Raw genomic sequence first — 17,518 nt, 5'->3', positions numbered from 1 at the left:
TGTTTATTATGCATTTCTGCTTCAGTGTATGTGTTTTAGTGAACTGAACTGCTGTCCTTCCTGCTTTTAAAGAAGGACAGATGACACATCTGAAAGTTTGACTCACTCCAAACGATCAGATTCAAGAAAAATGGGTTTGCATGCAGTCTAAATCCTTATAGAACTGATCAGATGTGGCACAAAGGTGCAACCCCGGTTTAAAAGAAGAAAAACAAAATCTCAGTGAGATCATTTGGTGACCCTTTTGCCATAAACTTAAATGGATGAACTTTTTTAGCATTGAAGTTGTCGCAGTACCTCACATTCAGTTGCAGGGGGTTGGTGGAAAACATGGTTGGTAATCAATACACTCTTTGGTCTTGCATCCCTTGATGAAACATGTCATCATAATAAAATGGGAATTTGTGGACCTTAGCAAAAGTTCATTCACTCTCCCCCATTTCTTCATTCATTCCTCCCTCTCAGCCCTTATGCCTTTTGGCTGCTATCCATTCTCATAGATTCCTGCTTCCCTTCATTATTCAGTCAGCTTAAATGAGGAAACTCCTTCCTCAATCACATTATCCAGTCTCATAAGCCTGAAGGTACCACTCCTCTCACTTGCCCACACAGGAACCAATCATTAGTCTCCTTTTTTTCCCCAGCAGTCCAATCAGCTCCTCTCCTCCCATTGCCTTAAGCTTCTCATGCTGATGCCAACATGCTGCAACCAGTTACACACCAACCCCATCAAGACTCCATCTAGAACTGCTTTTTCTCAGCAATTCTTTGACTTGTGGGTGAACTGAGTTGCTGCAGAGTTGGGACATGATTTCCAGCCTTTTTTACTTGTTTCTGCTGTCCCCCTAAGTGAAAGATGCCCATTTGTCTAAGAGCATCCCATATGGCAGCAGTATGACACAAACAATAATTATTAAAAAAGAAAAAAGTCACTTAATTTCAAAGCTCATGGATCAAGACTGATTCATGAAAACTGTTATCCAAAAGCTCCAATGATGCACAACACAAGATACCCTAAAATAGCTCCCGTCTGTAATAAATTCTGACAGGAAATTGAATGCGTTAACAGATGAAAGGGTCTTCATTCATTTGTCTCCTTCTCGTCCTGAGATGGGATGCGACCAAACTAGTATGAAATTCGGAGCGCGCAAAGAGGCCTTTTATATCCTGCCACCCACAAAGTGCATTTGATGTGTGTGGATGCATGTGCTTTCGAGTGTGCCTCAGGGAGGACAAGGGTCATCAAAGAGTCTTTGCATCAAAGCTGCCTGACATAAATCTGCTGCTTTCTGACATCACTGCTTTGCGTCCAGAGTAAGAGAGGGGACACACATGATGCCTTTTATCTGCACACATACCCTGAACATACAGTACAGTACATGCAGAATTCCACTGGGCCATGGTTAACTTTAATAATATCTGCATGTGGGGCGGCTGGGTTAGCATGTTTTAGCTTATTTTCTGTTGACTGAGTGCATTAATGCTGGCGCTTTGAATGAATTTCTACCTTTAATGAAGCTCCCATTGATTTCTGCATCATGAAAATCAGCTTGCACAGAATTTAAGCTAGTCTTCTGTATCACCATCCACCCTTTGTGGAAACATTTATGGTCCCCAGCGGATGGATCACATGACTTTGGGTATGCCGAGTATGCTGATGTTAGCGTTTAGCCCAAGGCACTGCTGTGCGGCATGTATATAACTTTAAAGCTTTCTGCCTGTCTGGTGTCTTCACATCGAGAAAGATATAAAATGGCAAATCTAAGGGCCTGCTTGTACTAGCAGAAGTGGTTTGTGCGCTGTGTTGTGTGACCATGTTGGAAATCGAAATATTTTCTGCGGTACCTGATCTGCAATGCTCAAAGGTGAAAAGCTGCTTCTCATAGATAGGGGGAAAAGTGATAATATGATAATATTTTGAATGATTTCCCCCGTATAATCAGACGTCGAAAAGATGTCGGGGGGGGGGGGGGGGAGAGTTTTCAAACGTTAACATAGCCAAGTCACTGTATAATTACTTAAGATGGATCATTATGCTCTGCTGTTCCTCTATCTGGGCACAGTCTGAGCATTATTCTTGAAAACTTCAAAAAAAGAAGTAAAACTAAGGTTCAAACTTTTAATGTGATCAGGCAGTCGTGCATTGCTCCCCGGAGAAACATTCACACTCATAAATAGTGATTGGACTGTCCCGAACCATCAGGGTAACTTTTATGAATTCTTAAATCTTGTGGCGTTCATTTTGAGGATATCTGCTTCCATTTTATCTCATTTCATGTGTCAGTTGACATTATGTCTCCCCTGTTGCCGCTGATCTGAGCTGTGTAACTGCACATTGAAGAAGATGACGAGATCCAGTCTTGTAATGACTGTCACTTAAGACAACAGGCCAGGTCAATAAAATAACCAGGGAACTGTATTGATTGAGTTTTCCATTGCTGATAGCACTGAAGTAACAACAGCAAGGAAGCTGTGCTGCATTCATTTTCACGACCGGGTGAGCTGAGTTGCATTACATGGGGTGTGAAACAGACTTTCTGCCCTTTAACATTTAGTTAAAGTTTAAAATCACCACTGAGGTTCGTTTGTGGTTCGCCCTTGACCCCTCGTGGAAGCGGTCCAAGCGGGAGCAGCATCTCGCTGAAGCTGAACCATCTGTGCGCGTGCTCGCAAACACACACAACGCTCCAACTTGGTGTTCGAGTTTGATGATGCGTACTGCATGTGTGGAAACGCACAAGGAAAAAAAAAAAGTCCTTGAACGTTCTAAGAATGATCAGTCTTGAGAGAATGATAAAGGACGCTGTCTGTGGTCTGCAGGACTAATGCAGTACGAGTGCACACGCACAAGCTCACTTAGTGAAACCAAACAGGGGGGCTGAGGGACGGGGTCTTGCTCCCATCAGCGTCCCATTCTGCAGAGTCAGCTTTCCTCTGCCCATCACTGCCCCCCCCTCCCCTCTCTGTCTCTCTCAGTTGCTTTCTGTTTACAACCAAAGGACTTTCCTCTCCTTTTTCTCCCTCCTCCATCTTTCATCTTAATATCCTCCACTTCTACCTTTGCATCCTTCCCTCATGCTCTGCACTGCTCTGCAAGGGGACTTTCAGCCCCGATGAATGGAGGCTACAGCCGGAGCATCCGTCATCCATTCGCTTTGTCCTTCCCCTCCTCCCTCCCTCCCTATCCCATCCCTCTTCCATTCTCTCCCCCTCCTCCTCTGCTCTCCCCCGCCTGCCACGGCTGGGACCGCTGCACTCCTCCACGCGCTGAGATGGAGAGCACACACAGCGAGCTTATTGCAGATCAGCTGAGCCAGGTGGAGAGGAGCACAGAGGGCTGACTCGTCCCAGAGAAAGCAGAGAGCAGAGAGGTGGGAGGTGACCCTCGCTGCCTCTGTCATCACTTAAGAGCGCAACATTGTGGAAAGCCAGGGAATTGGACTGTCTGCGTACCGGACATTCAACAAGGGTGATACTTGCTGCCGTTTGAGTTTATGTGCTCAACTGCGAGAAATTCCTGAATTCTGTGTTCGAAGGGGTTTTGCTGACTCTTGATATGGATCCCGGTTGAAAGTGGATTGTCTGGGTTTTGAATGTGAAGGGGCTTGGATGTGGATTAGGATGCTGATGCGGAGCACCTGAGCTTCGGGACGTAGCATTCTGTAGCAGGACCACATGGACATGTTTGGTTTCTCCAAGATGCCAAAGCTGTCTGGGTGAGTGTGTGTATGTGTGATTCTCAGCTGCTGTGTTCCTGGGGTGACATAAATCATGCACTTGTTTTTGTTTTGTTTTTACTATTTAGTCCATTATCTTGACATAATGCCACTTACTTAGCGGCAATGTCAAAACAATCCATCCAACATATTTCTAGGTGAAATCGCCCAAACGGTGAAAAATGTCTTGTTGGGCTGATCAGTTGTTGCAGGGTATGCAAGTCATGTCTCCACATTCATCACTTGTCACCATTTGTCCACTGTTGTGTGTTTCACCCAAAAAGTTCTATCACTCTTTCAATGAAAGAAATGAAAGTGTTTGAATTGATAGTTTGGTGACAAGGCCAGAAGGAATGTTTGATCAAGGACAAGCAAAAAGAGTGTGTCGCAGCAAACAGACTAGTATGTGACCTGTGGGTGTATTCTGCTCTGTGTGAGCAGGTAGAGCCCTGATGTTATTTGAGGGACTAATAAATCATGCTGGAGACTATAAGAAGTCGTACTAAGATATGCAGAGTAACAACAGAAGGCCAGCGGGCGTGGAAAATGGAAGGTGGAATAGAATCAAAGTCCAGGGAGCAACCAGATGCAAGGGATTACAAAAGAGATAAAGAAACAAGAGAGGACGGACAATGGTTACTGAAAAGGATCAGATCAGCTAGTGGAGCCAAATGAAGAGGTGTAACCAGACTACTAAGTACTTAAAAAGACAGCTTGTTTTAAAACAGCTGCTTTATGCTTTTGTTCTTCAAAACAATGAAGAACGATGGAGGCAATGTTTTTCCTAAAGATGATATTTTATCCTATTTTAATTCAAGCAAGCTATCCCGTGAAGCAGTTCTACATTCCGAACAAGTTGAATTGAACCAGCCTCAGGCCTGAAACGTGAAGAAACACTAAGAAGTCTTAAGGCAGAGAAGACTCTATAAGTAGGAGCGATAATGAAGAGCTCAGCACACAACAATCCCCGCTCACTGTGATTTTATATGCCACTCACACACACACATGCACGATCTGCCATGTGGGCGTGCATGGACGTAAATACATGTTTGCATGATCCTTGACTCATGTGTGGTCACATCACTAAGCCCGCTAAACATGGCTCATGACAAATCTTTTAAACCTACACATGTACACAGTCAGAGGTTAGCATCTGGAGTGCATCCTCCACTCTTCTCAAAGAACTGACAAGACGCCACTTCAGATGCACGCCCGTCTACAAGCCAAAAGGTTGGAAATATGGAGAGATGCAGCTCACGTTGCAGGTGACGACGAAAGCGCGAGTGAATCTATTTCAAAAGCAACAACAATGTCATTTCCTGATTAAAAGGCAACACTGCGTGATTTCAGAGGACCCTTCGAAAACACAGAATTTGACAGAAATTAGAAGCAGGCATAAATATTCAAAACCTTTGAATGTAGATCTGGAAAATTTTGGTTGTGTTTTTGAACTTAAAGTTATCCTGAAACCTATTTCCAAACGCCAAGTAACTTACTCCTAATTCTATATTTGTCTGTGATTGTCAGCAAAACTGAAATTCATGTTTTTCTCAGTATATGTGATGGAATCTAGGTAAGCCCGTCAGATGTCGCGCTGGCTTTTTTCCAAGAAAACGTTAAAATAGGTTGAAAGTCAAAATATTGGTGAAATTGGGTTTTCATTAAATTATTATTTTACAACATCTTGTCTATCATTCCTGAAAATATCTCATTATATTTCACTTGTTTAATAAAAACGTTATTTAAAGGGCACGCTGTTTGTCATTATCTCCTACGAATGAAAAACGATCAGCGCATGAAATCTGCCCCTAACTTGTTAGTCTACATAGCCTACGAAGACGGTTTATCACTTAACATGAAGACAAAGTCATATTAATGCGCATTTTCGGGCACAGAGAGATATCGAAGCTTCAGAAACGGAGAGAGTTTGAGGTAGCTGGTCGTGTTTTGATTTAGAATCCTTGTCTTTAAACCAGTTCTCAAAATTCTGCTCCAAAAAATCCTACTGATCAGCTGACTTTGAGTGATCATAACACTTGATACAAACCAGATATAAAACTAATGGCAACAGATTTGAAAAAAAAATCTCCAAAAGGTAAAATTTCGACATTAGTGATCCCATCACATATTTACACTTCTGTTCATTTCCCATCTCCATATGGCACACAACATTGGTTGTTTTTAACGTGAACATGACCGTACCTAACCCTAACCCTAACCCTAACCCTAACCCTAACCTCTAAGTGTTTTTTCCCACAACCATGACGACAAAGGTCCTGTAACCTTAGCAAAGTGTTCGTTTAACTCCCTGATCGTTACCTATCAGAAAATCAGAAAATGATTCTGTGTCGTTCTAGATGGCATGGACAAACAACATATTGTGTTGCTTAATCTGGAGGATTTGTTCACCATGGCTAATAGTCTTGTCAAAAATCTGTGGTTTTGTAACACATCACTCCATCCTTCTGTCCCGTCCCACTTTAGGAAAATGTGCAAAACTTTTTAAAACACCTCCATTAAAAAAAGCTCTATTCCCAGATTAACTGAACATGCTGTCAAAGCAATACACTGCTCTCCAGTGCTTTTAATGCCTGTGTTAACGCTCAGAATCTTTTAGAACTATCCCTGCAAATCATGCGCAGAGAGATAAACAGTTTAAGGGTTCTTAAAGTGTTTTTTGCCCAGACAGACAGACAGACAGACAGACAGACTTTCAGTGAGCAGCACATAAAATGGAGATCATCTGTATTTTCCACATTAACATAGATGAAAGTGTGACTCAGCACAGAAGCAAGTGCCTGAAGCGTCCATGTGTTTTATGTTATCACATTTTTATCTTTGTTTGGCTTCTGACTTGAGCACAGAGCTTCTATTTCTCAAAAGTGCTCCCCCTCCCCTTGTTTTCCAAGAGGTTTACGCTCCTGGGAACAACTTCGCCGCACCCACTTTTACACATTTGGCTCCATCCGTTGTCGACAGACTGTAAAATGGCAAAAATTAATAAAGGCGTAATGCTAACAGGCACCGAGAGAGTGTTTGCATCACTGGCAAGTTAGCTGCGCTGTGCTTGTACCCAGATGGCCGCTGTGTATCCACGAGCTGTCACAATACAAATTCGGAGCCTTCTGTTTGCAGACGGTGTACAAGCCAAATTTGCTTCATAAACTTTAATGAGAAGTTGTGGATCATTTATTACAATTTAATGCTCGTAATAAATCATTCATTGTGATGAGAAGGTGGTGAGAAAGCAGCTGCAGCAGGTGAGAGCAGTTGTTGTTTGTGTTTTTATTCTAACCACAGACCAATGAGGATTTTGGCATCACACACCTGGCTTTATTTTAGGAACATTAACCTAATCTCTCTTATTTATTCCGACCCATGCATCCTAAAGACAAAGACAGGACCTGCATCAGCGTTTGCAGCGTGGGGAAATCTTGGCTTTCGTGTGTCGGCATTTGGCAGTGAAACTAGCCAGCAGGGCTTGTTTGTGTTCTGAATATCAGATTACAATAATGCGTGCCAAATTGCCTTCTGCTTTATGCCAATGCATGCTGCTACTTCAGAGGGCAAAGTTCCATTGTACTGAGAGCCATCTGACAAGTTGTGGCGTCCTAAAGAGTATTACGAGTGATTTTCAATTTTGAGCAAGTGAGAGCAGTCATTACTTAGAATCACCTGGAACCATTTCACAATCATTTCAAGCACTGTAATGAAAAATGTTGCATTTCATATGGAGGATTTCTGCCTCCCTTGTACTCAATATAGTACTGAATATTTGTGAAAGATCTTTCATGAATTTGAATTTTTCCCAACCCTATCCATAGACAAGAGTATTGGACAATCCTTTAAAAACCTTGAATACTTTTAATGGCAGTGTTCAGTGTCCAAAGTCTGCAATTGAGTTATGTTTGGGCTTGGGAAAAAAGCATGCGGGTGCCATAACCATGCCATCGTTAAGGCATGGTTATGGTTATAGTTATGGTTAATGAAATTGTGGGTATGTGATGGGACGCAAACTCTAATGTCCTGTATGAAAGCCTAATGTGCTATACGCTAGTCGGCCAGCCTGATCTCCACTCCCTTCGCCTCGTTACACATTGGGCGCACTCCAGCGGCCCTGACTGTTGGCACTGGATTTACATCGTGAGGCGCAGAATCGTCCAACATGGATATAATTCCTTGGATGCTGAGGTGACACCCCCATATTTGGCCACCTTGCACCTCATATGTGCAAGTCCTGTCTGTGGCAAAGGGGAGGGTTACAACTGCAGTGCTTCACTATTTACTGGGTTTTTACTGAGGTCACAGTAGAAAAACAAGAAAAAACGGTGATTTCCCCAAACAATGGGGACCATTTGTAGGTCCTGTCCTGGAACCAGTTTATTCAATGGTTTAAAAGATACATATAGAAAAGAAATAGTTGAATGATTTAAGAAATGCAGCTGTTCACTTTCTTGCAGAAAGTTCTCTCATGTCTGTATGCTAAATGTGCAGCTACAGCCAGTTAGCGCAGCTTAGCATAAAGATTGGGAGCTGGGGGAGACAGCAATTCTTGCACTGTCTGGACAGACCTGAGTTAACGGTTCCTCCCCTGTGTCTTTATGCTAAGCTAAGGGCATGCTAGCTCTGGCATCATATTTAGTGGTAAAGACATGAGATAGCGCTACTGATCTTCCCTAACCCTAAGTCAGCAGAAAGTAGTATGAGATGAGGAGTTTGAGCTGGTCAAACCAAGTGTGTATCTTCCAAAATTACAGTCTTTTTGGTATGAAATTGCCTTAAAAGCAACCAATAATTAATAAGTATCCTTTAACGGCGCATTAGATGTCACTATAGCTCGTAATATTCGTCAGCCACTTTTCACAAATGTGTAATTATTTGGTGGAGCTGCAGAGAGCACATATGTCAGGACACATAGATCAGTGGCTGGAGAGGAGGACATCATCAGGCTCCAGCTTTCCCACCCCCACTCCATTTCTCTCTTTCTCACTCTCTGCCTGTAACCCTTAAAGTTGCACGATTCTCTTGATTTGAGTATAGATAATCCTCCCAAGGGATTTGGTCGGTGATCAGTGCAGGAGAGGCCGCCAGGGTGAACCCACTGTTGGCTGTTTGATTCGTTGTATGAGATCGCATCACACATCTCTCCCTCTCTTTCACCTATCTGCTGTATATGAAGCGCATCCATTCACTTATCTGTGAATCCGTCCCTGCCTGTAATTTAAACCAGGCACAGCCTGCTTCATAGATATGATCCATCATTCAAGCTGAAAACTGAAAGTGATATTTTCAATTGTGTCAGGTTGCTGAAATGCAATTTAAGCCGTGTTTTATTAAAAAAAAATACTCATTTTTCCATTAATTGTAAAAACCACAGTTGGAAGTTTCATTTCAGCCCAGCAGAATAACACATTTGTTACCCTTCAGTGTTTATTTGATAAAAAAAACCCAGCTCTGAAATGGAATGCTTTAATCATTCCTTCATTCTCTTCTGCAGGGATTCATTTCCTGGCAAGGACTAATATTCTGTTATGTTATGATTACCGCATTTTACCTCCCATAATTCCACTCATATCTCACACCAGATAATGTTGAAAGACTGGAGCGATGCGTTTCATACTTCCGCTCCCCTTTGACGAGAGCCCAGATTTGATCAATTATGCAAATGAGGCAAAGCCCATTTTGTTTCTCGCTCCGTTCAGATCCGAACTTCCTTCCCTCGTCTTCCGCTTCGCGAAAACAAATGACTTTTGGAACAAGTATCATCTCCCAATTACGCTTCAATTCTCAAACTTGAGCGCACTGGAACTCAGAAACCGACTGCCTGCTGATCAGCAATGCGAAAAGTGACGCTCCTATTGAATCGTCGCCCACGGGAGTGCATTGCATGCTCTGTAAATGTTAAGGGAGTTCGACACACAGCATGTGTTTCTCTGTTAGCACTTTCATGTCTCATGTATTCTGCATGGAACTTTGGTTTAGGAGGCAACGCTGCTTTGTGCATTATTTAGTGGCACATTGGTGCATAGGCTTTTACTGCACAAACTGCCTTGTTGGAACCAAACTGTGACTGCACATGTTCAATTCAAGGCATTTCTTTACGTTAAGACAACCTTCTCTTTTTCTTTTTACTCATTGTAACAAGGCATGTAATGGTATCTGGCCTTAAGTTGAGCTTCTTGGCAATCCCTGGGAACAAAGGCACAGAAACCACCCATGTGTCCCGAGCTGATTCACTCTCTTGACTGATGTTCTTTCAGACGTTTCAGCTTCATTCTAACACTATGGTATGTGCTACGTTTAGTTAGCGGCTGGCTGCAGTGCTCCATCTTTCAGCTGAGTATTCTGCAGCTGGTGTATGCTGGGTTGTTTTTAGAATTACTTCAGGAGGGCACACTGTACACTGTTTCATCACTTTTTTTCTGCATATTGCATGCAGAATTCTGCTGCCAGTTGGTCGTCATATTTCAGCTTTGGTTCACGTTTGTCCCCTCTTCATTTTACATACTGTAGAGAACAGTACTGGAGACTTTTTTTTCATTGTGAGCATACTTGGCAACCAGCAGAAACCGACCAAGAAACAGTCCTGCACATAACTCCCTGTAAAACCACAACCGTAATGAATGAAACAAATGTGATTTAACTTGTTAATTAGCCATGGTAGCTGGCTGTGTGAGAGGCTAAGCTAACTGTCGCCTGGCTCCAGTTTCACCTTTCGCACACAGACCTGAGAGTGGCATCAATCCTCTCATCTAACTGACAACAAGAAAGCGAATAAGAGCTGTTCATTTCCCAGGATCGAAAGCCCTCATGCATAACAAATGATGGTCATGTGAAATCAATGATGCGGCTATCTTAAGGTACCACAGGAAGTGTATTTTCTCCATGTATGTGTGGGCTGTACATTTAAGTTTAAAGCATACAGTTGTGTGTGCTGCATGCATGAAGAACACACTGCACGTATGCAAACTCCCTTCAAACATGCACGCCAACATGTTACGTGCATGTTTCAGTGTATTGTGCCTTTGCCCTCCATTCTCCATAACATTTACCCTTACAGCTGCTGTTGTGCCCTTGTAAGCTAAAATGTTAAAACACCAAGGACACATGGAGGATTTTGGCATCTGTTTGCATTACATAACATCTTAAAAACTATTTATTTCTTTAGCAGTCACAAAGTTTTAAATGCGCAGAAGTCTCCACAGATCTCACGACTCACGTATTCGCAAGCAGAATGGATGAGGATGTTTCACAAAGTCATGCAGTCATACTGTACTCTTAGCAAGAGCATGCTCAATAATTGATCGCTTTGGCTCAGTTTTACTACATGCAGCGCGCTTTCCTGTGGTTGCAGGACAGAAGAAAAGTTAAAAATAACTCCTACATCTTACATTTTAGTCATTTGTCAGGGAACGGAGACAGCAACTGTGGAACAAATGGACCAAACATGACGGAAGAAATCCTCGTCATTTATTTTGAATGTTGAAGCAGTTAGCCTGCCTGCATGAAGGTTAAATGACAAAGAGTGAGGTGAGAGGAAACGGGAGGTGGAAGTGGATAACCTTACATTTCTGGGATTTGGGGGACAAATGCGATCAAACTAAATAAAGACACAAAGATAAGCGACAGGGCGGATGATGGATGAGCTCTTGCTGACTTCAGCCAGTTGTTTGTTCACTGATACATCTGTTTGCTAAAGTGGAGTGATTAGTTCTGCTCCAAATACGACCACATAATACTTAAGTGCCACTGTGTGTACTCATAGCCACGCTGTCACACAAATACACACACCAAATGTACTGTAAGCCTACATAAAGTACAGTACGCGTATTCACACACATGCACACGCTTGCATTGGCACACACGTTCAAGCCTAGCCTGTATCTGTACGTGTCAACCTGAGGTCAAGAGCCCGAAACTCATTCGTCCGCTGATTGAGCATGGCGGTTACTTCCCCTAATTGGTTTGAAATGAATTGACTAATTCACTTTAAACGAAACTGAAAAGCCAAACATCAGTTCAGCCACAGCCACAGCGGTTGGAAATGGATTAGAGTTACAAGTGAGCTGCACATCTGCGTTCCTCATGTGTAAGCACACCAAATCGGAGGCAGCAGATTGTTGCCGGTTTAAAAACACATTGGTAGTTAAATACGAGCAATCACTGAATCAGAAACCGGTAGTTTATGCCATATGCTGTGTTTAACCCCTGACGACCGCAATATGACCGCCTGATGACCTCATAGGCTGCATTTCTCTCCCACCTTCTCAATAACTCAATCTATATATGTGCTATATTTAAATATACCAGCACCATTGTTCTTATTTTATACAAGTGACATTAGAAACACCACGATTCTCATGATTGTTGAATTAAATGCTCTGAGTGGATGTTACAGTAACATCCGGTGATACCTTTGGGTTCACATGGTTGGATTTCATGTCGGTGGAGAAGCAGCAAAACTTGCAAACCTCAACTAACAGACAGGAAAGTGTGTCCCTAACTTACTGAGTGATTGATGAAGTTCCACCATTGGTCGGTTGGAGTTTTCTCATTGGCCGTTGCTCTTTCAAAATGAAACAGTCCTTAATTACATACACAGTTACATCATACACCATATACTAGGTTTCCACCTGATCTTTTTTTAACTTTGGACAGAACAGGCTAGCTCTGCCCCCCCCCCCCCCCCCCCCCCCCCCCCCCCCGTTTCCCGTCAGCAAGAGAGCAAATAAGCGTATTATGCAAAATGTTGAACTGCTCCTTTAAGCATCCATGTCTTTAAGTGCATAATTTGTCAAAGTGCTTCAGAAAACTCTTGACAGTGTGGCAACATGTTTATCTGTGGCATATCCTCCTCTGCTGCACTTTTTCTTTTCTTTCTTCCGTCATACTGCAAACGCACTCGCATAATAAAGAGGCGCTCATCGCGACATTATGATTCAAGAAGCGAGACATGAGCATAAGTGTTTCTTATTCATCCTAATGATCGCCATCCTCCTGTGTAATCTTATTTGGGGAGCGTTTAGCGACGCTTGTTCGGCAGTGGTATTTTTAGCCTGCGGAATTACGCCTCAGTGTTCGGCGCAGATGTTCCAGTCTGCTCGAACGTTTTCAGCCTCTGTGTGTTTTGACATGGGCTGAATGCGCCCAGCGACAAATAAAGTCGCTCGAGTGTATTCAGTGTGTTCATACAGTCTGCTGCCACGGGTTCTTTTACACACTGCAAGCAGATATGCATGCACACACACTGTGCTCTTCTTTAACCTTTACGATTGACTTGAGCCAAATAGACGGAGGTAGTCAATGCTTGGCTGTCATTGCATCACGCGAGTACAGCCAGCCAACCAACCAGAAACTAACTGGTAGTGAAACTCCCCATAGGCATGACCTCAGTTAAAGGACTACTCCCCAGTCCAAATATTAAGAAGAATTTAGGGTAAAATGAATTAAAAAGGGAAAATCTAAGCTTTGATTTTTCAATAGCAGACAAAAGTAGACTGTGGAGTAGTTGCCTTCGTCTCTGGGGAGCCATCAGGTCATCTCAGAGCTTATTCTTGGATCCATTAAACAAAATCCAGGGTCTTATTATTAGTTTTGTTTTGTTTTTTCGCCTCTATCTTAAAAAGCTGGATTTCATTTGACACTTGCAATAAAGGCGCAGGACTTTATTGGCTGAGTTTATGTAGAGACAAAACTGCAGGCAGACAGCACAGTACTGCAGAAGAAGAAGTTGCCCTGCACCAGTACGTGTTTTGGCATCAGCAGCAAGTTCAAAGAGCTGTTCCGGTGGAGCTTAAGGCCAAGTCCAAAAATCATGCATTCAACAACATAAAGATGATTCAAACAGCCAATCATCAGATTTCTTTTGAAAACATAATTTAAAGCTTGCTCTGCTGCCCTTTGTGTTTCCTGCCCCTCGGTTCCACCGGGCTTTATGTGACATTTGCAAGGAATCAATGCTGTGTTGTGCTGTGGACCGCGCTGTCCCGCAGAGATGTACTGCTGTGTTGCAAAGGTTGAAAAGCAGCAGTGTTAAGTGTTGTAGATCTGCTGCTGATACAGATACACTGGAAACGAACAGTGTGTCACACAGTGGCAGCTTGTACACACACGTGAGCGTGCTAACTTAAATATATTTCACCACTTTCATCTTGCATGCTGATACAACTGAAGCCTCATCCTTTATTCACCCCGTGTAGTTTCCTTCTTAGAGACCTGCCCTTGTAACTCCTCTCATATGCATTTACCATTAATTTTTCATCACATTACGAGTGCATGCTCTGAGTGTCTCCAAGGTGAGACAGGTTCATTCATACAAGGTATTAAATCACAGTAAAGAGCAGATTACTTAAAGACTTAAAGGCAGTATATCACTGAAAGCATTGATAACTGAACGAGCCTGACCTCCGATTGTTTTGGAACGGTCATGCTCCTGATTGATCTTTGTTTCAGCATCCCTCTTCTCATCACACCAGTTATTCTATCAGTCAACGGTTTGGCTTGCATGGCTCCCAAAGGGCGACTCAAAATGTGCTTAACTTAAATAGTCAGGATGAGTGTTAAATACCTATATTTTGATTTATCTGTGTTTTCTGTGAGCTTATTTTCTTTTTTTATGGTGTCTGGCTTATGTACTGTTTTATTGTCCATATATTGTCTGCCAGACCATTTATTTGAACTCCCCCTCTGGTGGGTTAAATATGATCTTATAAATGAACACACTGCAACCGAATGAAGCTCTCCCCTCGCAGAAAACTTGCATTCCTATGAGATAAATGTCATCCGTTTTCAAGTGCAGTTGAGCAGGCCTGGCTCTAGACTACAGCGGGCCCTTGGTTTGATTTTCTCCAGACTTCCTTAAAAAATCACATTGTTTTGTAGGTTCTTTGTGAATCACCGTCTGCATCAAATTCTTAATTAATTGCTTGCAGTTGTAAATTCAGCATATACCTGAATCCCAGCCTCTGCTCTTTTTCATGTCGCACTTTGGCAGCATAATGATTCATTGGACAGCTGCCGCACCACCTGTGCCAATCAAATCCAGTCACTGACATGATTTATCCATTCACATTGGGCCCCCTCGGTCAGAGAGATGTTTATTGACTTGTCATGATCTGTCCACTGAGGAGGTGGCTCCCTGTGCTGGGTTAGAGCCATTGATTGGCTTTTTGTCTCCCAGCAACTTTCTCTGTCTATTAAAAAAAATCTAATTTTCAGGGCCTTACACAAGAATGTCTTTAGCGTATAGGGCGGACTGGTCCTGCAGATGAGGACAGTCACTGAGCCGAGATGAGTATGTGTGTTTTCTCCAAGAGTCTGGCCGGCTGCCTGGGAAGTCCAGAGCTTTGCACTGGGAAAGGACAGGGTGTACCCAGTTCTAGCCCGATACACTCGCAGTGCGAGTGTGAGAGGAGGGGAAATACAGCTGAAGCCCATAAAAGTCTTTTCTGGATGAAGTGTTTAGAAAGGCTGCTCTCATATACTGTACGTTTGAGATGATACCGATGGGAGTTTCCTTGTGGGGAGTGGGTAATGAGGACGCAGCGGCCGGAGGTTTAACCAGGATGGACAGCTGTGATTGATGCAGCTGACTGTGTGCTTATTGATGTAACCCTGACATGTTTTTGTGCCTGGATATTCCTGTGTGTGTGTGTCAGTAGATGGAAGGATCATACTCTATTTTCTGCACTGCATTGACTTGAAAATCAGTATTCCCATCCTCTGCAGTGCTGTATAATGGAAGAGGAGCTGTCCGCGGTCCTGAAATCAGCTGAACGAAAGCCCCAATGAAGCAGCTCCTTCGCTCACCTGCTTTGATGCCTTTATAAGGAGTGGCATTTATAGTGAGCTTCTAATTGATTGCATCATCGCACACTGTTGGCATGTTTCCACATCAGTAAGACCGACCCGGTGTTTGGAAGGAGCTGAGTTTCATCTCCAGAGGACATAAAGATCCAGGTCCCACTAATCAGCTCATGAACAGTTCAGCCTTTATTATGATCTCAGATGATCGTGACTATGCGGGGAAAGACTTTATCATGCACAGTGCAGCACAGGGCTACAAGACAAATGCAACATTTACCCGCGACCTCAAAATAGCAGGATAGCGATGACTCACTGCTTCTGCATTTAGTGCTGATAGGCTATGGATCAAGCAACTTTGTCGCTGACAGGGAAATGCAAAATGGCTGCACATGGTGGCGTGTGGAGGCCTGAGCCAGATTTGAGACAACAGGGTAAAAATGAAACCACGTTTGAAAAAATTCCCTTTTGAGATATTGATTTAGCATCAGCGTTTATTTGCTTTCCATTTCCAATTAATGGCACGCTGAGTGTGTGTGCTAGACATCCTCCAGGCCTCTGAATCGCTGCAGATTTCTTTCATTCAGCAATTCAGATAATTATGGTGTCATGCTAAGTCACAGCTGTTCCCCTTGTTGAAAAAGCAGCCAGCCAATCAGAGCTTTGTGGGTAGAATTATGAATGGGGACATCGTCTTCCTGTGCAGGCCCTGAAAATACATCTGAAAAATAGTGGCATGAAATAAACTGCATCCTAATGCTGACAAGCACAAAGTAGGTGAGACTGACCCAGCTGTACAGGTTGTTGTAAGCTCACAGCTTAATAATACAATAACTTATTTCTTTGGTTGTAGTGAAAAATGAGAGCCAAAGTTGGCGGGGGTGTATCTATCACTTGACGCTATTTATAATATGGTTAGGGCATAAAGGCCCTGTCACACCGAAAAGTGGAAAAGAGAAATTTCTCTGTGTGTCTTTGCAAAATAGGCGCACTGGAGGCTCGGTGACAGTGACCACTGTCAGGGCTAGTTAGTCTACTGTAGCCGGTGAGCTAATGGATAGCACGCTAACAAGCCAAGAACATGCTAGCTCTAGTCAGTCACATTAACTATCTGAGCTTCTTTGTGTCTCTGACAGGGCAGTTTGCTCCTACTGGCATTTTGGTGACAGAGCTGTATTCATTTTATTCAAAAATGAGTTTGTGAAGAGGTATAAAAAGTAAACCAACAAGCTTGCTAACTGACAGTTTGCTAACTGACAGCTAATGAATGAATCCAGCTTCCATTCCACTGGAATGATTTCACTTTCGCTGGGAATTTTCAACCACACCTTAAAGCAAAATAACCCCGTCGCAAATAAGTGAACACAGTGCCAGATTGAATCCTGAAGTGAAACAAAATGGCACTTCAGTCTGACTATCAGGCTTGAGCTTGAATACTTTAGCTTGAGTGACGATGGACCCTGTCCAAAGCCTTGATGGGCTGGTGCTGCTCATGGTTGTTGTGACAGGAAACCTTGAATGCGCTTTCGAAATGGTGGGTTAAATGAGTTTTTTCAGTTTCAAATGGGTGGTTGGAAAAGGAAACTGGAATCATCTGATTGGGTGGACCCATTAACTTTTTAGTTTATGAGGGAGGGAGTGAGATTGGTTTTTGGGTTGTTTTTCCTCTGCATCCAGTGCATGCGTTTCATTTTCAAGAGTTTTCAAAGCCTCTGCCGTAAATTACTAACTTTCTGAAACTCTTGCAGTTTTAATTGCATTATGCTTGTTTAGCAAACATCCTCACTCTGCAAGATGTTCAGAGAGCATGCAGAATGGAGCTAAATGTTCAGGGGGGTTACATAAAAAGGATGCGCGTGTGCCCTTATTTGCGTATGCGTGCGCATGCTCGCGTGCGTGAAATGTGCTGAGAGCCAAAGCATGTCGGCGTCAGATTGTAAAGCTATATAAAGTGAGAGCACTACCAGGACAGCTTCAACAACTCCCAACGATGTTTCATT

The 17,518-nt window shown here is 43.0% G+C and overlaps 1 protein-coding gene across 1 annotated transcript in view; it reads left to right on the top strand.

Moving 5' to 3' along the window:
- Positions 1-3,252: 3,252 nt before the first annotated feature.
- Positions 3,253-17,518, top strand: part of LOC139327769 (FERM and PDZ domain-containing protein 4-like) — a 45,127-nt gene continuing 30,861 nt past the window's right edge. The window contains exon 1 of the mRNA XM_070957725.1: positions 3,253-3,716. Coding sequence (XP_070813826.1) covers positions 3,676-3,716 — 41 coding nt within the window. The 5' untranslated portion in view covers positions 3,253-3,675. The remainder of the gene's footprint in view (positions 3,717-17,518) is intronic.

Source organism: Chaetodon trifascialis, chromosome 24, assembly GCF_039877785.1.
Source record: "Chaetodon trifascialis isolate fChaTrf1 chromosome 24, fChaTrf1.hap1, whole genome shotgun sequence".
Lineage (NCBI taxonomy): Eukaryota > Metazoa > Chordata > Actinopteri > Chaetodontiformes > Chaetodontidae > Chaetodon > Chaetodon trifascialis.
The sequence above is the reverse complement of the archived record's forward strand: the minus strand, read 5'-3'. Positions and strand labels throughout refer to the sequence as shown.